The 26,965-nt window shown below is 40.8% G+C and overlaps 2 protein-coding genes across 2 annotated transcripts; one reads left to right on the forward strand and one right to left on the reverse strand.

The window, feature by feature from the left end:
* Positions 1 to 10,285: 10,285 nt before the first annotated feature.
* Positions 10,286 to 11,307, reverse strand: LOC132653466 (defensin alpha-like protein 1). The gene is made up of 2 exons (XM_060381261.1): positions 11,081 to 11,307; positions 10,286 to 10,513 (listed from the first exon to the last, which is right to left on the reverse strand). Exons 1-2 carry the CDS (start codon positions 11,250 to 11,252, stop codon positions 10,404 to 10,406), a joined length of 282 nt encoding a protein of 93 aa, XP_060237244.1. The 5' UTR covers positions 11,253 to 11,307; the 3' UTR covers positions 10,286 to 10,403.
* A 6,608-nt stretch (positions 11,308 to 17,915) lies between these two features.
* Positions 17,916 to 18,912, forward strand: LOC132653467 (alpha-defensin 24-like). Its single transcript, XM_060381262.1, has 2 exons — positions 17,916 to 18,133; positions 18,686 to 18,912. The coding sequence occupies exons 1-2, from the start codon at positions 17,962 to 17,964 to the stop codon at positions 18,799 to 18,801; spliced, it is 288 nt and encodes a 95-aa protein (XP_060237245.1). The 5' UTR covers positions 17,916 to 17,961; the 3' UTR covers positions 18,802 to 18,912.
* Positions 18,913 to 26,965: the final 8,053 nt, after the last annotated feature.

Here is a 26,965-nt window from a genome sequence, read left to right on the forward strand (position 1 = left end):
TACAATACAGAGTCAACAATTAAACCACATAACATAATTCCAAAGATACTTCTAATTTGGGGTTTATTAATTTTAGAGATACTCATTTGTTTACAATGTTAAAATTTGGTCATTATGCTCTATCTTCATTCTCAAAAAGGTTAAAAATCACTGCCTTGGAAATGTGTTGTTTTCTGAATATGATAATGTTATTAATGTATAATATAGCCTTAGGCTTTCATAAGCTATGGACTTTTTATAAACTAACTCACACAAAAAGCTGTTATGCTCTTTCTCTATGGACTATGTTCATGTTTCTGAGGCTCTAACTTAAGGATGAAACCTAAACTCTTAGTCTCTAATGATTAAGATAAGCTGTAGACCTTATATTGATTGCAGTGTAAGCTATATTTAATATTTAGATGTACTTGAGATAGACATGGTCCTCAAACACTCACCTACAGAATAGGACATAACTCCAGATCATAGCATTCTGTTTAATGTTTGCAAGGTGTAGTTTACAGCAGATGACTAAATACAGACATAGCCTGCGTAACTCAAATACGCTAGACTTCAAACCTATTAGAGACTTGCTGAATATGGCATTTTGACATGTCTAAGTGCATTGGGACAGACAGAGAGTCCCAAATTCTAGCAGTAGCTCCCCAAGGTCTCCAAGAAGATTTGGACATGACAGACTACTTCAGCTCTGGATTGTGGTATGCTAACTAGGGCAACAAGACTGCCCTCCAATGCCTTGCCCTTTGCTAGGGCTTAGCCTGAACTTGTCAACAAACTGGACACCTGGATAGCTACTGTCTCATCTTGCAGAAAAAGAGGTGAGGCCACTCTCTCGCATGTTCTCCTTCTACAGAAAAAGCCCAGGTCTTAGTGCTTGATGTACAGACTGTCTGCCCATGTTGCCATGGGGACCTGGGACAACTGTCCAGGTAAAGGACTATGACTGACTAGTCATCTCTGTCATTTTGATGAATACAAAAAATCATTTAGATTTAACCTTCTCTGGTCTCCGATGGTGTTGACATCTAAGCTAATGGTAGTTTAATAGTTAGAGAACAGGCGATTAGGTCCTTACTCCAAGGTAATCTACCACGTTATTCTATTAATCAATTCATTAACTAGTTAAAACTACTAGATACTAGATCTCTTATTTCAAAAGGCAAACAGGTTTGCCTTACTCACAGACCTCATGTTAAAGATAAACAGGCTTCAGATGCCTTCTCAGTCCCCTTCATAAGCAGGGGACCAGGCCTTAAGCCTCACTCCTAGAGCTGTTACTGTCAGGTCTAGATACAGTCTGCTTTGTTACCAGACTCAAAACAGGTCTCATATTTACTATTCCTTACGCCAAATGTACATTCACTGCTCCCTGAAATTTCACCCATGTCTCGTAGAAAATAATTGAATACAATGATACAGAAGTTTAAGTTATGAGGATCCAAGAAAATATTTGAGGGTCTTAAAAAGATGTTTCAAGGTTGGCAAATGAGAGTTATGAGAGAAAGCTCCTAAGAAGTATTTGAGGGTCTAAGGAGATGTTTTCAGGTGGGTAACTGAAAGTTATGAATGTTTGAGGGTCTAAGAAGAGGTTTCAATGTTAGTAAACGAAAGTTATGAAGAAAAGCTTTTAAGAAAGTGTTTTGAGGGTCTAAAATGGTGTTTTAAGATTGGCAAATGCCAGGTATGATGGTTGGGGGGGGGTCTAAAAAGGTAAGTTAAGGTATTCAAAATAGGAAAATAAAAAAAAAAATGCTTCAGATTTCTTCCTGCTGCTATGTTGGCTTTGGATTAAGACTGTCCAAAGCTTTGACACTAATCCCTGAAACTCTGATGTATGACTCAAATCCTGATAGAAACATTCCACTACATGAACCACTACCACAGTTCCAAGCTCAATCCTTTAAATTTTCTTTGCTTTGTCTTTTAAGTACTTAACATGTTTGCCATTGTGTTGGATGTATATACATCCAGATAGAGGGATGTTTATAGAGGGAGGGAGGGAAGAAGCCTTTCGTCCATGGTGTGTAATCATACTAAAAGTCAAGATCAAGTGAGCTTCTGCCCCTTCTATTTCACAGAAGGCTGCTGCCTTCCCAGAGCCACCTTAAAGGGTGTTTAAGCTGTTAACACAAAGGTGTATATCTTCTGTCCTTTTCTACATGTATATTTTACTACAGATTACAATGATGATGCTAACATGTCTAAAGTTTATCTCTTCTGTAAATTTAAAAGATATTCTTGTACGGTTCTGGAAATCTACCTGAATCCATGTTTCAGGTCAAATGGATTCCAGATAAGTACTGCCAATCAGCAACCTAACTTTCTCACCCATTGCCTATTTTAGAGTGTGGGATTCCTCCCCCTTTCCCTGGCTTTGGGACTCCCTTCTCCCAACTTTCTGGCTACCTGATTTCTACATTCCTGCACCAGACTCTGCCTTTTTGGTGAGTCTTCCCTTCTGGTTGACTTAAAGGATTCCTACCATTCTCACCTACCTACATCCAAACCCTACATCTAGGACCTTCTCCCTTGGGTGAGCTTTTCTCTATACCAGCATGACTTCATCTATCCCTCCTCCTCTAACACACTGCTGAAAATCCTAGCACTAGGTAATCCAAGGACTGGCTATGTCCTTGTTCTGTCTCTGACCTGTGCTCATGCTGTGACAGCTTGCCCCAATTTCCCCTAGTCAGACCTTGCTCTGGGGACTCCTCTGAAAAGTCACTGACTTCTATTCTCCCCATGGGAAGTCCATTTGCCCATCCCTCCAGGTTCCCCTCTGGGATGCCTTCTGGAGAAGTTCAGATCCCTGTGCCTTCCACCTGCTTTAAGGGCTTCTAAGCTTACACGTCTCTGCAACCAAAATCAGCCTCAATATCTCTTAGATGACAGATCCAAAACAGGACCTTCTTCAATTACTGCCACCAACTGGGTTCCCCATGTTGAAGCGTTTTCTCTCCTTTGCTCCAAACCAACTTAGAAGAATTTTCTCTAAACCTATTTAACTTTGTCTTCTGGAATATACATTCCAGTATCCTTCCAGATTTTCTATACCCAAGACAGTGCCAGTCTAACCTTGCAGACTGTGTCAAGCTGGACCTGCACTTTCCCTCTTTGCCATAGATGTTCTCACAGATCCTGACATCAACAAGAGAGCCTGCTCATCCCTAATCTGGTCAATATTTCAGCCTTTTGCTCCCCCCTTCAATGTCCTCATGTCAGCCAGAAGTAGCCAGTGACAATTTGATTCCTTTGCCCCTTATCCATTTACTATCAAGAAAAGGCTGGAATGGTGTGCTTCAGACCTGGGATAAAGAGCTCCAGGTTCTCCCAGGATTCCTCAGTCCCTACGTGCTGCTGGGCATCAGCTGGCATGCCCTGGGCCCTACCCTGAACTTTCCAGGGCAGGGACTTTCCCTTCCCTGTATAATCCAGACATTTTGGTCCTCTTACTTTTTTTCTCTGTTTCTTACTCCTGTGCATGGTGTCCAAGCGCTGCTTCCAATGAACCCACATTTATATCCTTTAATTTGCCCTGCCTGAGTAGCAGTCCAACTTCCTCATTCCCACCTTACCATCCCTCTCTAGCTCTGCACTTTTTTAATTATAGGAAAAGGGAGGAATGTTGGCTCACAAGCTGATGCACTAGCCCACTCCTAGGTTGCCTAGCAACATGACATCATCACGTGCTGCTACCATGTGTGTTTCAGACTTGCTCTAGCTGCACACCAGATCTAAAGAAACAACCCTTCACTACATGCTCTCTCTCTCTGCTTTAGTTTCTCTCCTCTTCCCTTTGTCTGTGAGCCCCTCCCTCATCTCTCTCTTTCTCTCTGTCTCTCTTCACCTCGGTTCAATAAAACTCTTCATACCAGATCTGTTATGTGGCATATTTTAATATATTAAAACACTGAGAGTAAATTTTTATATTTTAAAAAAACAACAAACATCTAATAAATAGAATATGACTAATGAAGACTTATTAATTCTTAAGGTTATAAAGTTCTACTTAGATTAACAGTAATTAACTTAGAGAAATATGTCTACCCACTTATGACTTAGCTAACTTTATTCATCACCAGGCTTCTAGAAATTTTTAAACAAGTAATGATATATATTGACTAATAAGATTAGTTGGAATGTTGGAATACAGGCTCAGTGGCACACACCTGTAATCCCAGCACCCAGGAAGGCAAGAGACAGGTGGATCTCTGTGAGTTTTAGGGCCAGCCTGGTCTACAAAGTGAGTCCAAGACAGCTAAAGCTACACAGAGAAACCCTGCCTCAAAAACACTAAACACCAAATAAACAAAAAACCAAAACCAAAAAAGATTTTCTAAAAGCTATTCAGGTTGGCAGAAACTGACTAAAAAGATGGATGTCTATTTTCTTTCTCTTTTCTAACTTTTTTTTTAAGGATTGGCTATTTGGATAAACTAAGTCATATATAATATGTGATATTCTGTAATCGTGTTCTATGAAAGAATCAAGAAAATAAAGTTTCTAATCTCTCTGGGAACTGTATTTATGGTTTCATAAAACTCCCAATCTCTCTATCGGATGCATTTAAATTTTGAAGTTTGGATATTTAAAGATCTTTGATTCAAAAATTGTAGTTCTTAAGGCTTGCAATGGAGGTATTGCACTTATTAGCTGTTGAAAGCGGGATCAATTCTTTCTTTGTGTATCCCCTGATAAACTGACCAAGTCCAGGGAAAACCTAAGGATGGCCATAAAAACATATGGGCAGCACGAATTGGTCTAAATAGATTTTAAAAAAGATTTATTTTATTTATTATGTAAACAGTGTTCTGCTTGCATGCCAGAAGAGGACTCCAGATCTCATTCTAGATGGTTATGAGACACAATGTGGTTGCTGGGAATTGAACTCAGGAACCTTGGAAGAACAGCCAGTGCTCTTATCCTCTGAGCCATCTCTCAAGCTCCTAGATAGATTTTTAAAGATTTTTATGTTAAATTTATTCCTTTATTCATTATTCATTTAACATCCTGATCACAGGCACCTCCATCCTCCCTTCCTAGTCCCACCTTCCCACAATTTTCTTTCTTTCCCCCTCCCCTTCTCCTCAGAAAAGGGGAAAGCCCCTCTCCCTCCCTTTACAAGCCCACCGCAGGTCTTCAAGTTGTATCAGGACTTAGTACATCCTCTTCTATTGAGGCCAGGAAAGGCAGCCCAGCTAGGGGAAAGTGATCCAAAAGCAGGCTACTGAGTCCATGTCAGATATGACTCCCCCTTCCCTTGTTGCTAGGGGAACCACGTGATGACCAAGCTGTCCATCAGTAACATATGTGTTTTGGATCTAGGTCCAATCCATGAATGCTCTTTGTCTGGGTCTCTGGGAACAGGTTATTTGATTCTGTTGGTCTTCTTTCGGAGTTTTCTTTCCCTCCTGGACCTTCTATCTTTCCCCTCATTTCTCCACAAAACACCCCAAGCACCACCTAATGTTTGGATCTGGGTTACACCCAAGTTCTCAATAGACAGATTGTTTTTTAAAGGAAAAAAATAATAACCTTGGGTAGGAAAGTTGGGCATAGATCTGAGAAGAGTCTGATAATTATATTCCAAATGGGTTTACAGGTTTTAGCAAACTTCAGAGAACTAGTAGAAATACCTAAGAAGTAAATTTTAAAGTGTTCAACATTCTTTTTTTAAAATTAAATTAAAAAATTTTATATGTTAATTACAGTTAATTCACTTCGTATCCCAGCTGTAGCCCCGTTCCTCATTCCCTCCCAATCCCACCCTCCCTCCCTTATCTCCTCCCAAGCTCCTCTCCAAGTCCACTGATAGAGGAGGTCCTCTTCCTCCCCTTCCATCTGACCCTAGCTTATCAGGTCTCATCAGGACTGGCTGCATTGTCCTCCTCTGTGGCTTGGCAAGGCTGCTCCCCCCTCAGGGGGAAGTGGTCAAAGAGTCAGCTACTGAGTTCATGGCAGAGACAGTCCCTGTTCCCCTTACTATGGAACCCGGTTGGATACTGAGCTGCCATGGGCCACATCTGAGCAGGGGTTCTAGGTTATATCCATGAATGGTCCTTGTTGGAGTTTCAGTCTCAGAAAAGACTCCTGTGCCAAGATATTTTGGTATTGTTCCTCTTCTGGAGATCCTGTCCTCTCCAGGTCTTGCTATCTCCCACTTCTTTCATAACATTCCCTGCATTCTGCGCAAAGTTTGGTTATAAGTCTCAGCATCTGCTTTGATACACTACTGGGTGGAGTCTTTCAGACGTACGCTGTGGTAGAATCCTGTCCTGTTTTCTCCTTCTTCCAATGTCCATTCCATTTGTCTTTCTGAGAGAGGATTGATTGCTTAGCTTTTTTTAGGTGTACCTCTTTTTGTAGGTTTATCCTATATTACATGTCTAGTAACCACTTATATATATAAGTGGATATATACACAGTGAGTATATACTGTGTGTGTCTTTCTGCTTCTGAGATACCTCCCTCAGGATGATCTTTTCTAGATCCCATCATTTGTCTACAAATTTCATGATTTCCTTTTTTTTTTAATTGCTGAGTAGTAGTCCATTATGTAAATGTACCACAATTCCTGTATCCATTCCTCTGTTGAGGGGCACCTGGGTTGTTTCCAGGTTCTGGCTATTACAAATAAAGCTGCTACAAACATGGTTGAACAAATGTCATTATTGTGTACTTGAGCATATTTTGATATATGTCTAGGAGTGGTATAGCTGTTCTTGAGGATGCTCCATTCCCAATTGTCTGAGAAAGCACCAGACTGATTTCCAAAGTGGTTGTACCAGTTTACATTCCCACCAGCAATGGAGGAGTTTGCCTTTCTCCACATCCTCTCCAGAATGTGTTGTCACTTGAGTTTTTAATCTTAGCCATTCTTAAGGGTGTAATGGGAAATCTCAGGGTCATTTTGATTTGCATCTTCCTGATGACCTTGGACATTGAGCACTTCTTTAAGTGTTTCTCTGCCATTTTCTTTTTTTTTTGTTTGTTTTTCTTTTTTTTTATTATTTTATTTTTTTTTATCAGTTACATTTTATTAACTCTGTATCCCAGCCGTGTCCCGATCCCTCATTCCCTCCCAGTCCCTCCCTCCCTCCCTCCCTCATCTCCACCGTGCCCCTTTCCAAGTCCATTGATGGGGGGACCTCCTCCCCATTCATCTGATCCTGTTTTATCAGGTATCTTCAGGACTGGCTGCAAAGCCCTCCTCTGTGGCCTAACAGGACTGCTCCTCCCTTCGGGGGTGGGGAGACCAAAGAGTCAGTCATCGAGTTCCTGTTAGAAATAGTCCCTGTTCCCCTCACTTTGGGAAACCAATTGGTTACTGAGCTACCACAGGCTACATCTGAGTGGAGGTTCTAGGTTATATCCATACATGGTCCTTGGTTGAATGTCAGTCTCAGAAAAGACCCTGTGCCCAGATATATTTGGTCCTTGTGGAGCTCCTATCCTTTCCCCATCAGACTAACTCCCCTTCTTTCTTATGATTCCCTGTACTCTGCCAAAGGTTTGGTCATGAGTCTTTGCTTTGAAAACACTGCTAGTTAGAGTCTTTCAGATGCGCTCAGTAGACTCCTGTCATACGTTCAATGCACATCCCATCTGTCTTTCTAAACGAGGATTGATCATCTTACCCCATGTCCGCTCAATTGATTATCTTTTTTTAGGTGTATAGATTTCATTATGTTTATCATATCTTATAGGTCTATATAAGTGAGTATATCCCATGTTTGTCTTTCTCCTTCTGGGATATTTCACTCAGAATGATCTTTTCTAGATCCCACCATTTGCCTGCAAATTTCATGATTTCCTCCTTTTTGATTGCTGAGTAGTATTCCATTGTATAAAAATACCACAATTTCTGTACCCATTCCACCATTGATGGACACCATTTTCTATTCGTCTACAGAGAATTCTCTCTTTAGCTCTGTACCCCATTTTTTAATTGGATTACCTGATTTGTTGCTTTTTTAATTTCTTTAATTCTTTATATATTCTGGATATTATCCCTCTATCAGATATAGGTTTGTTGAAGAAAGGAAGATTACCAAACTCATTCTAAGAGGCCACAGTCACCTTGATACCTAAACCCCACAAAGACCCAAACAAAAAAAAAAAAAGAGAACTTCAGACTTATCTCTCTTATGAATATTGATACAAAAATACTCAATAAAATATTTGCAAACTGAATCCAAGAACACATAAAAGATATCATCCACCATGACCAAGTAGGCTTCATCCCAGCCATATAGGGGTGGTTCAATATATGGAAATCCATCAATGTAATCCACCATATAAACAAACTAAAGGAGAAAAAACACATGATCATTTCCTTACATGCTAAAAAAGCATTTGACAAAATCAAACATCCATTTATGTTTAAGTCTTGGCGTGATCAGGAATACAAAGCAAATACCTAAACATAGGAAAGACAATGTACAACAAGCATATAGCCACCATCAAACTAAACAGAGAAACTTAAATCAATCCCACTGAAATCAGGGACAAGACAAGGCTGCCCACTTTCTCCTTATCTCTTCAACATAGTACTTGAAGTCCTAGCTAGAGCAATAAAACAATTAAAGTAGATGAAGGGGATACAAACTGGAAAGGAAGAAGTCAAAGTATCACTATTTGCAAATGATATGATAGTATGCATGAACAACCCCAAAAACTCAACTAGAGAAATCCTTCAGCTGATAAACACCTTCAGCAAAGTGTCTGGATAAAAAATTAACTCAAAAAAACAAAAAACAACAACAAAAACAAAAAACCCAGAAGCCCTCCTGTATACAAAAGACAAAAGGGCTGAGAAAGAAATTAGGGAAACAACATTCTTCACAATAGCCACTGAAACATAAAGTACCTTGGTGTGACTCTAACCAAGCAAGTGAAAGCCTTCTTTGAAGTAAACTTCAAGTCTCTGAAGAAAGAAATTGAAGAAGGTATCAGAAGCTGGAAAGATCTCCCATGCTCATGGATGGGTAGGATGAACATAGTGAAAATGGCCATCCTGCCAAAATTAATCTACAGGTGAAATGCAATTCCAATCAAAAAAACCAACACAATTTTTTATGGAACTTGAAAGAATAATTCTCAACTTCATATGGAAAAACCAAAAACCCAGAATTACCAAAACAATCCTGTACAATAACAGATTGTCAGGAGGTATCTCCATCCCTGATCTCAAGCTGTTCTACAGAGCAATAGCAATAAAAACTCCATGGTAGTGGCATAGAAACAGAATGGTGGATCAATGGAATCAAAGAGAAGACCCAGAAATAAACCCACCCCCTACGGATACTTGACGTTTGACCAAGTAGCCAAAACCATACGATGAAAAAAGAGCATCTTCAACAAATGATGCTGGTCTAACTGGATATCTACATGTAGAAAACGCCAATAGATCCATATTTCTCACAAAACTAGAGTCCAAGTGGATCTATGACCTCAATATATAACCAGACACACTAAATCGCTTAGAAGAAAAAGTGGGGAAGAGTCCTGAACTCATTGGCATAGGAGAAAACTTCCTGAACAGAACACCAACAATACATGCTCTAAGGTGATCAATCAATAAATGAGATCTCATGCAACTGAAAAGCTTTTCTAATGCAAAGGACACTGTCTTAAGAAAAAACCAACAGCCTATGGACTGGGAAAGGATCTTCAACATTCTTAAGTTAAGAAATGCCAATTAAATGTGGGTCAAATGCTTCATTTAAACCAAGTCAGAATGGTTAAGATCAAGAAAAAAACTGATAACAAATGTAGGCAAGGGTATGGGGAAAGCAGAACCCTCCTTCACTGTTGGTAGGATTACAATCTGGTGCAGAAACCATGGAAACCATTGTGGCTAATTCTCCGGGGATTTTAAGTAATTCTCCATGGCACAGCTGTACCTTGGAAAATGACCAAAGGAGTAGGTATCCTACTCCACAGATACTTTCTCAATCATGTTCAGTGCTGCTGTGTCCATAATAGGTAGAAAATGGCAACAACCTTAATATCCTTCAGCTAAAAATGGATCCTAAAAATGTGAGACACATTTTTGATTGCAGTCTAATCTAAAGAACAATAGAGTTCACAGACAAGAGAAGCAGCTGGAGCTAATCTCTCTGGTGTCTTGTCATTTTGTAGCTGACCTTCTGTTTGTCCTTGATTCGACTGTCAAAATGTAACCAAGACTTGTTTTGTAATTCACTGAAGATTCTGCTATGTTAATGGGAGGAGTCCTGACCTGACTAAGCCACATAGAAAACATCAAAGAGATATAAAAACATATTTTTTTTCTGCAAGAAATTTATTGGAGAAAGAAAAACAATTGAGGCTAAGTACAAGGGGAATGAGAGGTCACAAGGTTTCAGAATACATGGTCATCTTATCTCTGGTCTCCATGCTCAGTCGCAGCAGAAAATTCGGCGTGTTAGAAATCCGAAGCAGACTCCAGTGGGACGTTCTGAATTTCTGCAGGATCTTCTGCAGTAGCATGTTGAGACCTTTCTTGAGCCTGTGGACACAAGGAGAGCATCAGGCATTAAGTAAGGAGGCCAGCCCTGTGCGATAGTGTGCCCACTGTGCAGGGCACAGAGTAGGTCTGTTGTTTTGGTGACATCACAGCCAGTCCCATGATCACTTCAAACACTTGAAAATAAGACATTTAACAAGAGTTGATCCCATGCAGGACTTAACACCCATTTCACAGTCCTTCACATTTTTGTGTGATTTCCAAACCAACACATTCATGCATTGGTAAATGGTTCCTAAATTTATTCTTTTAAGAAAAGAAGAATTTTATTTGTACAACAAAATTATCAGATATAAAAAAGTACTGATCAATATATTCTATATTTTAAATCAATTCCACAGATAAATTTTTAGACCGAAAATCTTAAAAAGAAAATCAGGTAAAATTTTTTACTCTCACTGTTACTTCTATGAATATGACAGTGAAGTTCCTAGAGATGAGAAGAAACAATGACCTGAACTAGACTACTCTTGCTGGGATTCCAGGGCACACCTTCAACCCTCTCTCAGGAGACTCCAAGCCTGCATCATACTGGGCACCACCACTCACCTGCATCCTGAAGAGAAAGCCCTGCTGGGCCTCCAAAGGAGATGGTCACATCCTGGTCCTCTACCCCTGACTGCTCCTCAGTTTTAGTCTCCTCATTTGGTGCTGGCAGAGGATCAGCCTGGGCCAGGAAGGCCAGCAGGACAACAGCAGAGAGGAGGACAAGTGTCTTCATGGCTGAGGGTCACCTGGAGGATTGGTGAGCAGGAGCTCAGTGTGTAGAGATGAGGAGGCAGCCTGCATTTATAGGACTGTGATGAGAAGGTGTGGGGACAATCCCCACAGTTAGAGAAGTCTCTCATTGATGGGAAGTGGGAGAGACTGTTGTCCTCAGGATCCCTTTGATGTTCCTCTGTCCTCAGAGCTTCCATCATGATGTTGGTCTGTGTGTTCAGAGACAGCCCTCCCTTCCCACTGATAATGATGAAGGGGCCTTGCTCTCTTCTCCTGTTTCCCATCTGCTTCAATATTTACCTTTCAGTGGTTGGGAAAGAAAAGAGGCAGGTATTTCCTAATTTAATAAGCTCATGAGACAAGGGGTTTTGTGTTCTGAAGTTGGAGCCCTCTGTCCTCAGATAGTGTACAACCTGGACTAGACTGAATGCCAGTGGATTGGACAGTCAGTTCTTTGTGTGGTTGGGGTATGATCACCCTCATGAAGGAAGACTTTGTGAATCCCTTCCTCTGCGGCCATTATGAAGAGAGTAAGATGTCCTCATCATGCCTCTAGAGAATTGAGCTTGAGAGGAAATGAGGGACAGAGTTGGTCAGAGTGAGGCTGGAGCAGGTTGTGTTGAAGAAGCCAGAGTGACTGAACACGTCATGAGTGCATCCTAGCTGCCTCTTCACACCTGGGAATCTGTTCTGCATGTCTGAGATTCTGTGATTGTTTTACTCTCAGAAAATGTGAACTTACCTACAAGAAACTTCGAGAGTGTAGAGAGGCTGTTATGCTTCTTTCCAATCCCAGGAAGTGCCATGTGTTCATGTATGAACACTGTTCTATACTTATTTAATGCCTTTTGCCTCACTATGTAAAAACCAAAAGATACAGAACACTCCATTTTCAATCAGCACATGGAATCACAGTGTTTCAAGTTCTAGCCCATATTTATATGTTGATAAATACTGTTCAGTTGTTAAAATGTTTTTATTTACAGCTGTGTGAAATAGCTAGCAAAGCAGTAAGAATACTATTTTACATACACATATTTAAACATATATATACATATATATACACGTAAGTATGTATTACCTAATGGAACATGACCTCTTGACCTTTTGAATACTTTTAGGTTTAGATTTCTGAGTTTGCAAAAAGCACAGCTTTCCAGAAACGTAACTGTCTCCCTGACCCTCACAGACTTAGCCTCAGTAGCACTTACTAAAATTTGTATACTCAAAAGACCACCACACTCATTTGAATGATTTCTATTATTGTGTTTTCACTTTCCATCCTTCCTGCCAGTGTTCAGCGCAGAACTGATCAACTGGTCATTGAAGTCCCATAGTATCCTGAACCAGCAAAATGTATCCTTTAAGGAGAATGCCTTTTGGGAGGTGGCACATGCCTGTAATCTCAGCACTCAGGTAGGCACAGGTAGGAGGATATCTCTGAGTTCAAGGCCAGCCTGGTCTACAAAGCAAGAGTATGGGACAGCCAAGGCTACACAGGGAAGCTCTGTCTCAAACAAACAAAGAAACAGAGAAGAAGAATGCCTTTGCCCTTTTAAAGTACGGCAATCAAGTTTTGATTGGTACCAATGCATTCATTTTCTATTGTTTTATGTTCTCTCCTTTGTTTCTTTCCAAACTCTGGTAGCATCCGTTATCTCACTCGAGGAATGACTTCTGCTCATGTGGACACCACAGAAGGTAGAGACCAGAGTCCTTTGTCTGTGAAGTCACGTATGGTCTCATACATACTTCTGGGATTGTTGAACCTGTAGGGGAAAGCAGACCTTTATTTTGGGAGTTTTCAGTCTGCTGCAGTTTCACCATCTCTGTGCAGTCTGGTACTGTCTGTGCTGCTTTCCCCATAGATTCTAGCTCCAATCTGATCAGTAAAGATTGACATTTCAGTATCATACTAGCTTACATTTTCCTCCTGAAATGATGGCAGAAGTGCACATGCCTAAACAGGGTGTGCACTTGTATTTGGTCAAATGCTCACTTGAGGGAGTGGTTAGCATATTTAGTTTATTTTTTTCTTTGAAGAAAAATTAAGAAAAAGATGGGCTTGTTTTTATTTTATTAGTATAAGTGATTTGCCTGGACATATAGTATATGTGAGATCCTGTTGCCTGTGGAGACCAGAATAGGAGCCAAATCCCGTAGGACTTGAACTACAGGATGCTATCAGATGCTGTGGGTGCTGGAACCAAACTTGGGTCCTCTACAAGACTGCCAGGTGTTCCTAACCACTGAGCTATCCATCCAGCCCCACGTTTTCTCTAATTAATCTTTAGCTGCTGTTCATAAATTCTGGAAGTGTTCTCTTGGTACCATTTATTACAAATCTCCTTAAACATTGTTGCTTTTCTTTCTCCTTTTTTTTTCTGCGTCAAACAACCTGGTATTTAAATTTTTTCAAATAATATTTCTGAGTGTTTTTTCTTTCAACATAAATTTGTGAAAACTCTAATTTGTGTCCTTTCGTGACTTAGTGGCATTAACAAAACTCCTGCCACATCCTGTGTTTGAGACAGAGCTGTCCTTCTTATGCACTGCCACAACTGAGGAAGTTCCACCTTCTTGTGGAGGGTGATTAGGATCTTTAATGTTCCAACATACAATATCACATGTGAATGTCCAACAAGCAGTCAGGAAATAGGGCTGTGGATGGCGCTGGCAGGTTAGAGGAGGTTGTTGGGGAAATGAAGTTCACTTCTGTTTCTCCTTGTACTAAATCGGGTCCAAGAACCATCCCATAATCATACGTTGCCTCCATAGAATAGAAGCTAAGCACACATGGCCTCTGAATCCTCAGAACCCCTTCCTGACCCACTTGTGCACTCTTCTCTCCTCACAGGCACCTGAGTCTGACCGGTGAGACAGGCCGTGTGGCCTTAAGGAGTTGTTTCTTCTTGTGTTCTCCTGTACTGTATCCTGGACTCTAAGATGGGTGGGCTGATCACCCCTGCACTTGTTTTGTGCTGCAAGAAAGCATGCAAAACTCAACAGGACTCACAGATACTCTCAATAATCAACTCTGTATCTTTAGCAATGATCATACCTGTGAATTATGACTTGTGATAACTGGCAAAACGTTTCCTTCAGTTACTTCTGGAGAGAATATGTTATTTCCTGGTGGTTTCCCATCAAATCCCAGAGGAGGGAATTAGAAGAGGTAGAGGCCAAGGAGAGAGCTGTGGAAAGACCATCTGTTATCAGATGCCTTTCAACCTTCATCTACTATCAGGTTCTAAGCGATAAATCAATTCTCCCAATAAAGGAGTTAGCACTCTAAAATGCAGAAGTCAAGGTGGACTATAGGTTAGTGGTGAACTCCAAGGGATTTAGCCACAGCCCACTTGCCTAACCTTTAGTTTCTCTGAGGAAGGCAATTAACCTCTATGAGGCAATTAACCTCTTCAAAGTTCCTTTACAAACCCACAAATATCAGCCAATAAAAGCAGCTGCTTTATTGGGTTGCTGTGTAAACCTCTTATCAGAATTGATAAAAAGACCTTAGCAATCAGTAAATATAAGCTAATATGAATACACTGCATATATTATATACTTTGAGAATGTTACCTGGCTTACCGTAAGTTTCAAATTATCACAATTTCTGTGAAGTCACACAAAGCTGTCCAAACTCTACAGTAACTGAAAATTAAGCATTCTCTCTATACATAAGAAGCTGTTGAGTTCAACAGCATTTAAATGTTTTATCCAATAGTTAATGACTCATTTTGTTAAACTAACGATGGGGAATCATATTTTCTACTTTTAAACACCTCAAGGACTTTATGGCATTAATAATATTATTGTTAAGGAGTGATTACATGAAATAAGCAGTTCTCCAAGTTAAGAGTAAAAGAGGATATGTACAAGTTCAGAGGAGTGAGGCATCAAGTCTCACCTGAGGATGAGTGAGACCTGGATAAGCTGAGAAGTGATGAATGTTGATGGCAGGAAAAAGAAAAACAGAATAATGTGCAGATGTCTCTGACCAGAAGACTATGATGTTAGGAGTGTCGATGGAAAGTGAGTTGTGATTCAGACTAGGCTGAGGAATATCTTCATGCTTGGGCTTAGGAACCAATGAAGCCTAGTGAAATTTTAATTATGAAGTCAACACAAGGCTTCTGATACCTGCCCTGGTTTACACACATTTGCTTGCTCTCTATAAGGAGTCCAGAGTGACAGTCAGAAGCCATAGCATGGGCCTGCCACAGAGTTCCCTGGTATGAGCCAGGAAATGTGTGTGGTCCACTGGAAATTTCGATGATCAGTGGGATATTTTTTTAAGATCTTGTCCATGTAGAGAGTGGTTTTTCTTTTTTCTTTTTATCCACTATGCAACCATCAGTTTCTCCTTGAAATTTCTTCAGAGGTTCATTGTCTTGATGAGTGATGGCATCTGGCTCTGTTGGTGGGACATGTTGACCAAGCCATGTTGCTGGAGAAGATGTGATTTCAATAGGAACATGTCTTCTGAGCATCACAAACCACAATGACTCTCAGTTAGTCCACCAACTGGCAGTTCCTCAACCTTTGTCCAAGGCCAAATGAAATTAAGTGTTTGAGATACTTTGGGTCAGGCTAAACTAGGAGAGCTTTCTGTGAGACATGAAGCATGCTGTCTGTAACTAAGCCCGGGGAGCCTGTCTCATGAAAGTTATAATCTTCTCCAAATTTGTTTTACATACACATACTTACTGCATTTGTAGGGAGATCTCACATGCCTCTGAATTCATGTGGAGGTCAGAGGACTGCCAGCATCAGTCTGTTTGCTCCTTCCACTATGTGGATCCTGAAAATTGAAACTCAAGCTTTCAGGCATGGTGCTAGCATCTCTCCCATCAATCCATCTTCTTGCTCCTCATCAGTTTCATTTCAGTTATCAAGTGGCTTTCATTGTGCACAATTTTTTTCTTCACATTTTATCCTTTGAATTGTCTTTCTCTTTGTTTTCACTCTAGTTCTCACTACAGGAATTCACTGATAGTCCTTCTTGAATTGTCTTGTCATTCTCTCTGAATGAGGTTGTTGCAGAACACTAGAGAAGCCTGTCTGTTCCATGAAAGATTCCTTTGTGGCTGTGTGCAATGTACATTAAAGCAAAAGTAAGAAAATAAAGGTATGTAGTGGGGATAGCACCATCATTTGAGCTATTTCCCCCCACCTTTTTTCTGTGCTCATTTCACTTAGAATCTGTGCTCATTTTTACCATTGCTACTTTCTGGAGTCAGGGATTTATTTAAAATAGATTCATTGCAGAGTCTGACACTTGCATTCCAAAGATTCTTGACTAAGCCTCACAGCATCATGTGTAAATGTCATGTAATTTCAAAGTGAGCAGTAATTTAATTTCTCTTTCTTCTTGGTACACAGAATGAACAGCTTGTATCACCTCTTATATGTCCAAAAGACTCAGATTCTGTCAAGTAGGACTGTCAACTGTAGGTCTGCACCAACAAAGGCTGGACAAGTCTCGGTTAGGCCTGTAGATGCAGAAAGAGCATAACACACTGATCAACAAAATCACTAATGAGTGGCATACAGCCTTGGAAAAGCAGCTGAGCTATTGAGTTTGCTTGTCATAATTGCTTCCTGAAGGCCAGCATCATGATCAACCATAAGTGTGCTATGCAGGGAAATAGTGGAGCATGGATGATTTTGCATGTAGGGTACTGCAGTAACACACTCAGCATTTCTGCTTCCAGAAATGTATTCAAAATTACCATTGCTTTTCAGCTATATAATACAGTTGTATGTAATTTATGCATGTATCCTTCTAATGATATACATTGGTGTCTTCCTACTTATTAGAAAATTTCAAAATAACTAAATTCTCCCAATTGGAAGAGGATCTCAACTTCTAGAAATAAACTCAGAGATAGCATATATAAGGAATAAGTTAAGGTAAGAGAAAACCTGATATGGTTGTTTATTGTTCCTTAACTCATATCGCCTCAAAAGAAAAAGTACAAGATCATGTACACGAGTTATGGCACATCACTTGATGTTTCCCAAGTATGAAGAGGAAGCTAGGATGAGGCAGCATTCCTGACATGTGTTCAGTCACTCTGGCTTCTTCAACACAACCTGCTCCAGCCTCACTCTGACCAACTCTGTCCCTCATCTACTCTTAGCTCAAATCCCCAGAGGCATGATGAGGACATCTTACTCTCTTCATAATGGCCGCAGAGGAAGGGATTCACAAAGTCTTCCTTCATGAGGGTGATCATACCCCGAACCAAAGGAAGAACTGACTGTCCAATCCACTGCATTCAGTCTAGTCCAGGTTGTACACTATCTGAGGACAGAGGGCTCCAACTTCAGAACACAAAACCCCTTGTCTCATGAGCTTATTAAATTAGGAAATAGAGGCCTCTTTACTTTGCCGACCACTGAAAGGTAAATATTGAAGCAGATGGGAAACAGGAGAAGAGACCAAGGCCCCTTCATCATTATCAGTGGGAAGGGAGGGCTGTCTCTGAACACACAGACCAACATCATGATGGAAGCTCTGAGGACAGAGGAACATCAAAGGGATCCTGAGGACAACAGTCTCTCCCACTTCCCATCAATGAGAGACTTCTCTAACTGTGGGGATTGTCCCCACACCTTCTCTTGACAGTCCTATAAATGCATGCTGCCTCCTCATCTCTACACACTGAGCTCCTGCTCACCAATCCTCCAGGTGACCCTCAGCTATGAAGACACTTGTCCTTCTCTCTGCTGTTGTCCTGCTGGCCTTCCTGGCCCAGGCTGATCCTCTCCCAGAACCAACTGAGGAGACTAAAACTGAGGAGCAGCCAGGGCTAGAGGACCAGGATGTGACCATCTCCTTTGGAGGCCCAGCAGGGCTTTCTCTTCAGGATGCAGGTGAGTGGGGGTGCCCAGTATGATGCAGGCTTGGAGACTCCTGAGAGAGGGTTGAAGGTGTGCCCTGGAATCCCATCAAGATTAGGCTGGCTCCCTTAATAACTCTATTTTTACTTTTTATTTATTGCAGTAAACAGTAAGAGTAAAGTAAGTTTAATTGAATTTATTTTTCATAAGGTTTTTGCTACAAAATTTCACTTGTGAATTTTACTAAAATAAGGAGTAAAATACTGAGTAGATCCTTGTAGAAAAAATAAGTAGTCTTAAGTACAAGGAGAAAGTTTTCTTTGCCTGCAGGAACTTGAAATCAGTGTAAGGGTGTACTCACATGTATGGTGGGAGAAAAGGAGACCAACATTAAAGTCACACCAGCATGGGTCTCAAGTGCTTTAGCAACACTCCTTAAGTATGTTATTTGTTGAGTTGACCGAGCTGATGGCTGTAATGTGGCCAATGCAGCACACTCATGCTGTCTCACACATCTTCATAGGATCATAGGCAGTCCCATACACCCTCAAAACTTAATGCCTGCTTCTCTTTGTGTGTCTCCAGCCTCAAGAGCTCTCTGGACGACATGCCACTGTAGACCAAGAGCCTGCAAATTCCTGGAACGCATCAGTGGGATCTGCACCCGGGGTGGCAAAAGCTATGTGTTCTGCTGCCGCTGAGCTTAAGGCAGAGACACCAAGATGACTGTGTACTCTGAGGCCCAAGGGAGACCTCTGATGACCACTGCGCTTGTGTTTCTTCTTGGTCTCCAATAAATTGCTTGCCTAGGCTCCCTGTGTGTTCATTTCTTTCCATGTTGGCTATAAGGCTCAGTCCAGAATCTGGATATCAAGTATCAGAACCTTCAGGAAAACTTTTGCAAATGAATAAATAATTCCATTTTTACTTACAAAATTCTGGCTCCAAATACTAGCAATTTAAGGATGATCCCAGGGTTCAAGCACAAAGTGTAAGGAAAGTTCAGAGCGCTGATGATCTTGTTACATACCTCTCTTGACTTTCGGCTCTGCCTTCATGTAGATTCAACTCACTCTCAAAGACTTTGCTTTGTATTAAGAACTATGACTTTGGGCTTCGAGTTGATAGAGGTCTCATATATATATATATATATATAATTTCTCAGAGAGCTACTATATACTTAAATAGCATTGAATTTCAATAAACAGGTCTGGATAATGTCTCTGCCTTCTAAGCATTGGGTTGCTGTTGGCTGCAAGGAGACAACTTTTACCAATATTAGAAAAAGTTAGTACAGGACAGAATGGGTAGGAAGAAGAGCAGGGCATCTCACTCTGTGGTGATCTTGTTGTATAAACCAGCTAAGGAGGCAACATTAGGCCTCCAAGCTATTTTGGATTAGGATGAAAATCACATGATGATTTTTTGTCCAGAGTGTTAGTTCACAAGCCAATGCACTAGCCTGCTCCTAGGTTGCCTAGCAACCTGACATCATCATCTGCCATCGCCAAGTGTGTGCTACGTGCTTCTCAGCGGCACACCAGATATAGAAGACTGACCAGTCACTGTGTGCTCTCTCTCCACCTCGGTTTCTCTCCTCTTTCCTGTGTCAGGCGAGCCCCCACCTCCATCTATCTTTGTTTCTTCCCACCTCCATACAATCAAACTTTTATACCAGATGTGGTGTGTGGAATATGTCAACATACGATAACATCGATGCCGGTGACTTGGATGAGAACCAAGGCTGGAGGAGGCAGAGACCCCGCTGCAGCACCTGCTCCAGTGGGCTAGAAAGGACAAATACCCGCCTGCTCCCTCTGCGAGCCTGACCGCTCCTAGACCTTTGTGAAACATTTGTCTGTAAATGACATCCTAAATTCTCCTTAGAGAGTCTCCCTGCCTTTCTGCCTCTCCCTGTACATCCACTCTTTTCCTTGCCCCCTGCTTTCCCCACCCTCCCCCATCCTACAGCAGCCCTGCCGGGTTCCAAAAGCTTGTGTGCTTCCCCTCTCCTCATTAAGTAGCTCCCTTTCCCAAAAGTCTAAACACATGGTATAAAAACAATTTTAAAACTTCTTAGTTACAACTAACTCTCTATTTATTATTTCATCTTCTTTTTAGACTAAGAAATCTCATCTTAAATTTTGGTATGGGTTTTTACAATATACTGTATGTTGTGTCCTGGTCCAAAATGTTCTTAGTATGATGGTAAACTTTGAAGGTTACAAAGGTCTATTCAGATTAACAAGCTAATTTAAAATGTATGTCTAACAACCCATGCGTTTACTAGCTCTTGGACGTGTGAATGAATATTGTTTTTCCTGCCACCAGCTGCCTGTGCTCTGGGTTCAGCATTAGACTTTCCAGCCAACGGATTTGGTATAATAAATTAAAATGTTATTTTTAAATTGTTTTATATTATTCTGCTGTTTCGCTGACTCTAGAAATAGGTTACTGTTCACCCAGTAATTTTTTTTCACCCAGTAATTTTTTTACAATACAGAGTCAACAATTAAACCACATAACATAATTCCAAAGATACTTCTAATTTGGGGTTTATTAATTTTAGAGATACTCGTTTGTTTACAATGTTAAAATTTGGTCATTATGCTCTATCTTCACTCTCAAAAAGGTTAAAAATCACTGCCTTGGAAATGTGTTGTTTTCTGAATATGGTAATGTTATTAATGTATAATATAGCCTTAGGCTTTCATCAGCTATGGACTTTTTATAAACTAACACACAAAAAGCTGTTATGCTCTTTCTCTATGGACTATGTTCATGTTTTCTGAGGCTCTAACTTAAGGATGAAACCTAAAATCTTAGTCTCTAATGATTAAGATAAGCTGTAGACCTTATATTGATTGCAGTGTAAGCTATATTTAATATTTAGATGTACTTGAGATAGACATGGTCCTCAAACACTCACCTACAGAATAAGACATAACTCCAGATCATAGCATTCTGTTTAATGTTTGCAAGGTGTAGTTTACAGCAGATGACTAAATACAGACATAGCCGGCATAACTTAAATACGCTAGACTTCAAACCTATTAGAGACTTGCTGAATATGGCATTTTGACATGTCTAAGTGCATGGGGACAGACAGAGAGTCCCAAATTCTAGCAGTAGCTCCCCAAGGTCTCCAAGAAGATTTGGACATGACAGACTACTTCAGCTCTGGATTGTGGTATGCTAACTAGGGCAACAAGACTGCCCCCCAATGCCTTGCCCTTTGCTAGGCCTTAGCCTGAACTTGTCAACAAACTGGACACCTGGATAGCTACTGTCTCATCTTGCAGAAAAAGAGGTGAGGCCACTCTCTCGCATGTTCTCCTTCTACAGAAAAAGCCCAGGTCTTAGTGCTTGATGAACAGACTGTCTGCTCATGTTGCCATGGGGACCTGGGACAACTGTCCAGGTAAAGGACTATGACTGACTAGTCATCTCTGTCATTTTGATGAATACAAAGAATCATTTAGATTTAACCTTCTCTGGTCTCCGATGTTGTTGACATCTAAGCTAATGGTAGTTTAATAGTTAGAGAACAGGCGATTAGGTCCTTACTCCAAGGTAATCTACCACGTTATTCTATTAATCAATTCATTAACTAGTTAAAACTACTAGATACTAGATCTCTTATTTCAAAAGGCAAACAGGTTTGCCTTACTCACAGACCTCATGTTAAAGATAAACAGGCTTCAGATGCCTTCTCAGTCCCCTTCATAAGCAGGGGACCAGGCCTTAAGCCTCACTCCTAGAGCTGTTACTGTCAGGTCTAGATACAGTCTGCTTTGTTACCAGACTCAAAAACAGGTCTCATATTTACTATTCCTTACGCCAAATTTACATTCACTGCTCCCCGAAATTTCACCCATGTCTCGTAGAAAATAATTGAATACAATGATACAGAAGTTTAAGTTATGAGGATCCAAGAAAATATTTGAGGGTCTTAAAAAGATGTTTCAAGGTTGGCAAATGAGAGTTATGAGAGAAAGCTCCTAAGAAGTATTTGAGGGTCTAAGGAGATGTTTTCAGGTGGGTAAATGAAAGTTATGAATGTTTGAGGGTCTAAGAAGAGGTTTCAATGTTAGTAAACGAAAGTTATGAATAAAAGCTTTTAAGAAAGTGTTTTGAGGGTCTAAAATGGTGTTTTAAGATTGGCAAATGCCAGGTATGATGGTTGGGGGGGGGGTCTAAAAAGGTAAGTTAAGGTATTCAAAATAGGAAAATAAAAAAAAAATGCTTCAGATTTCTTCCTGCTGCTATGCTGGCTTTGGATTAAGACTGTCCAACGCTTTGACACTAATCGCTGAAACTCTGATGTATGACTCAAATCCTGATAGAAACATTCCACTACATGAGCCACTACCACAGTTCCAAGCTCAATCCTTTAAATTTTCTTTGCTTTGTCTTTTAAGTACTTAACATGTTTGCCATTGTGTTGGATGTATATACATCCAGATAGAGGGATGTTTATAGAGGGAGGGAGGGAAGAAGCCTTTCGTCCATGGTGTGTAATCATACTAAAAGTCAAGATCAAGTGAGCTTCTGCCCCTTCTATTTCACAGAAGGCTGCTGCCTTCCCAGAGCCACCTTAAAGGGTGTTTAAGCTGTTAACACAAAGGTGTATATCTTCTGTCCTTTTCTACATGTATATTTTACTACAGATTACAATGATGATGCTAACATGTCTAAAGTTTATCTCTTCTGTAAATTTAAAAGATATTCTTGTACGGTTCTGGAAATCTACCTGAATCCATGTTTCAGGTCAAATGGATTCCAGATAAGTACTGCCAATCAGCAACCTAACTTTCTCACCCATTGCCTATTTTAGAGTGTGGGATTCCTCCCCCTTTCCCTGGCTTTGGGACTCCCTTCTCCCAACTTTCTGGCTACCTGATTTCTACATTCCTGCACCCGACTCTGCCTTTTTGGTGAGTCTTCCCTTCTGGTTGACTTAAAGGATTCCTACCATTCTCACCTACCTACATCCAAACCCTACATCTAGGACCTTCTCCCTTGGGTGAGCTTTTCTCTATACCAGCATGACTTCATCTATCCCTCCTCCTCTAACACACTGCTGAAAATCCTAGCACTAGGTAATCCAAGGACTGGCTATGTCCTTGTTCTGTCTCTGACCTGTGCTCATGCTGTGACAGCTTGCCCCAATTTCTCCTAGTCAGACCTTGCTCTGGGGACTCCTCTGAAAAGTCACTGACTTCTATTCTCCTCATGGGAAGTCCATTTGCCCATCCCTCCAGGTTCCCCTCTGGGATGCCTTCTGGAGAAGTTCAGATCCCTGTGCCTTCCACCTGCTTTAAGAGCTTCTAAGCTTACACGTCTCTGCAACCAAAATCAGCCTCAATATCCCTTAGATGACAGACCCAAACAGGACCTTCTTCAATTACTGCCACCGACTGGGTTCCCTGTGTTTAAGACTTTTCTCTCCTTTGCTCCAAACCAACTTAGAAGAATTTTCTCTCTAACCTATTCAACTTTGTCTTCTGGAATATATATTCTGACCTATTTAACTTTGTCTTCTGGAATATGTATTCTAGTATCCTGCGGGAATTTCTATACCCAAGACAGTGCCAGTCTAACCTTGCAGATGTGTCAAGCTGGACCTGTACTTTCCCTCTTTGCCATAGATGTTCTCACAGATCCTGACATCAACAAGATAGCCTCCTCTTCCGTAAACTGGTCAATATTTCAGCCTTTTGCTCCCCGCTTCAATGTCCTCATGTCAGCCAGAAGTAGCCAGTGACAATTTGATTCCTTTGCCCCTTATCCATTTACTATCAAGAAAAGGCTGGAATGGTGTGCTTCAGACCTGGGATAAAGAGCTCCAGGTTCTCCCAGGATTCCTCAGTCCCTACATGCTGCTGGGCATCAGCTGGCATGCCCTGAGTCCTATCCTGAACTTTTCAGGACAGGGACTTTTCCTTCACTATATAATACAGATATTTTGGTGCTCTTACTTTTTTTCTCTGTTTCTTACTCCTGTGCATGGTGTCCAAGCGCTGCTTCCAATGAACCCACATTTATATCCTTTAATTTGCCCTGCCTGAGTAGCAGTCCAACTTCCTCATTCCCACCTTACCATCCCTCTCTAGCTCTGCACTTTTTTAATTATAGGAAAAGGGAGGAATGTTGGCTCACAAGCTGATGCACTAGCCCACTCCTAGGTTGCCTAGCAACATGACATCATCACGTGCTGCTACCATGTGTGTTTCAGACTTCTTCTAGCTGCACACCAGATCTAAAGAAACAACCCTTCACTACATGCTCTCTCTCTCTGCTTTAGTTTCTCTCCTCTTCCCTTTGTCTGTGAGCCCCTCCCTCATCTCTCTCTTTCTCTCTGTCTCTCTTCACCTCTGTTCAATAAAACTCTTCATACCAGATCTGTTATGTGGCATATTTTAATATATTAAAACACTGAGAGTAAATTTTTATATTTTAAAAAAACAACAAACATCTAATAAATAGAATATGACTAATGAAGACTTATTAATTCTTAAGGTTATAAAGTTCTACTTAGATTAACAGTAATTAACTTAGAGAAATATGTCTACCCACTTATGACTTAGCTAACTTTATTCATCACCAGGCTTCTAGAAATTTTTAAACAAGTAATGATATATATTGACTAATAAGATTAGTTGGAATACAGGCTCAGTGGCACACACCTGTAATCCCAGCACCCAGGAAGGCAAGAGACAGGTGGATCTCTGTGAGTTTTAGGGCCAGCCTGGTCTACAAAGTGAGTCCGAGACAGCTAAAGCTACACAGAGAAACCCTGCCTCAAAAACACTAAACACCAAATAAACAAAAAACCAAAACCAAAAAAGATTTTCTAAAAGCTATTCAGGTTGGCAGAAACTGACTAAAAAGATGGATGTCTATTTTCTTTCTCTTTTCTAACTTTTTTTTTAAGGATTGGCTATTTGGATAAACTAAGTCATATATAATATGTGATATTTTGTAATCGTGTTCTATGAAAGAATCAAGAAAATAAAGTTTCTAATCTCTCTGGGAACTGTATTTATGGTTTCATAAAACTCCCAATCTCTCTATCGGATGCATTTAAATTTTGAAGTTTGGATATTTAAAGAACTTTGATTCAAAAATTGTAGTTCTTAAGGCTTGCAATGGAGGTATTGCACTTATTAGCTGTTGAAAGCGGGATCAATTCTTTCTTTGTGTATCCCCTGGTAAACTGACCAAGTCCAGGGAAAACCTAAGGATGGCCATAAAAACATATGGGCAGCACGAATTGGTCTAAATAGATTTTAAAAAAGATTTATTTTATTTATTATGTATACAGTGTTCTGCTTGCATGCCAGAAGAGGACTCCAGATCTCATTCTAGATGGTTATGAGACACCATGTGGTTGCTGGGAATTGAACTCAGGAACCTTGGAAGAACAGCCAGTGCTCTTATCCTCTGAGCCATCTCTCAAGCTCCTAGATAGATTTTTAAAGATTTTTATGTTAAATTTATTCCTTTATTCATTATTCATTTAACATCCTGATCACAGGCACCTCCATCCTCCCTTCCTAGTCCCACCTTCCCACAATTTTCTTTCTTTCCCCCTCCCCTTCTCCTCAGAAAAGGGGAAAGCCCCTCTCCCTCCCTTTACAAGCCCACCCCAGGTCTTCAAGTTGTATCAGGACTTAGTACATCCTCTTCTATTGAGGCCAGGAAAGGCAGCCCAGCTAGGGGAAAGTGATCCAAAAGCAGGCTACTGAGTCCATGTCAGATATGACTCCCCCTTCCCTTGTTGCTAGGGGAACCACGTGATGACCAAGCTGTCCATCAGTAACATATGTGTTTTGGATCTAGGTCCAATCCATGAATGCTCTTTGTCTGGGTCTCTGGGAACAGGTTATTTGATTCTGTTGGTCTTCTTTCGGAGTTTTCTTTCCCTCCTGGACCTTCTATCTTTCCCCTCATTTCTCCACAAAACACCCCAAGCACCACCTAATGTTTGGATCTGGGTTACACCCAAGTTCTCAATAGACAGATTGTTTTTTAAAGGAAAAAAATATTAACCTTGGGTAGGAAAGTTGGGCATAGATCTGAGAGGAGTCTGATAATTATATTCCAAATGGGTTTACAGGTTTTAGCAAACTTCAGAGAACTAGTAGAAATACCTAAGAAGTAAATTTTAAAGTGTTCAACATTCTTTTTTTAAAATTAAATTAAAAAATTTTATATGTTAATTACAGTTAATTCACTTTGTATCCCAGCTGTAGCCCCGTTCCTCATTCCCTCCCAATCCCACCCTCCCTCCCTTATCTCCTCCCAAGCTCTTCTCCAAGTCCACTGATAGAGGAGGTCCTCTTCCTCCCCTTCCATCTGACCCTAGCTTATCAGGTCTCATCAGGACTGGCTGCATTGTCCTCCTCTGTGGCTTGGCAAGGCTGCTCCCCCCTCAGGGGGAAGTGGTCAAAGAGTCAGCCACTGAGTTCATGGCAGAGACAGTCCCTGTTCCCCTTACTATGGAACCCGGTTGGATACTGAGCTGCCATGGGCCACATCTGAGCAGGGGTTCTAGGTTATATCCATGAATGGTCCTTGTTGGAGTTTCAGTCTCAGAAAAGACTCCTGTGCCAAGATATTTTGGTATTGTTCCTCTTCTGGAGATCCTGTCCTCTCCAGGTCTTGCTATCTCCCACTTCTTTCATAACATTCCCTGCATTCTGCGCAAAGTTTGGTTATAAGTCTCAGCATCTGCTTTGATACACTGCTGGGTGGAGTCTTTCAGAGGCACTCTGTGGTAGAATCCTGTCCTGTTTTCTCCTTCTTCCAATGTCCATTCCATTTGTCTTTCTGAAAGAGGATTGATTGCTTAGCCTTTTT

This window comes from Meriones unguiculatus, chromosome 4 (assembly GCF_030254825.1).
Source record: "Meriones unguiculatus strain TT.TT164.6M chromosome 4, Bangor_MerUng_6.1, whole genome shotgun sequence".
Classification (NCBI taxonomy): domain Eukaryota; kingdom Metazoa; phylum Chordata; class Mammalia; order Rodentia; family Muridae; genus Meriones; species Meriones unguiculatus.

What these genes read in the sequence shown, in the direction of transcription:
- LOC132653466 (XM_060381261.1), bottom strand. Translation starts at nt 11,252, where the DNA reads ATGAAGACACTTGTCCTCCTCTCTGCTGTTGTCCTGCTGGCCTTCCTG. An exon ending in GCTTTCTCTTCAGGATGCAG is followed by an intron (nt 10,514 to 11,080) that starts GTGAGTGGTGGT and finishes TTGTGTCCACAG; the next exon opens with GCTCAAGAAAGGTCTCAACA.
- LOC132653467 (XM_060381262.1), top strand. Translation starts at nt 17,962, where the DNA reads ATGAAGACACTTGTCCTTCTCTCTGCTGTTGTCCTGCTGGCCTTCCTG. An exon ending in GCTTTCTCTTCAGGATGCAG is followed by an intron (nt 18,134 to 18,685) that starts GTGAGTGGGGGT and finishes GTGTGTCTCCAG; the next exon opens with CCTCAAGAGCTCTCTGGACG.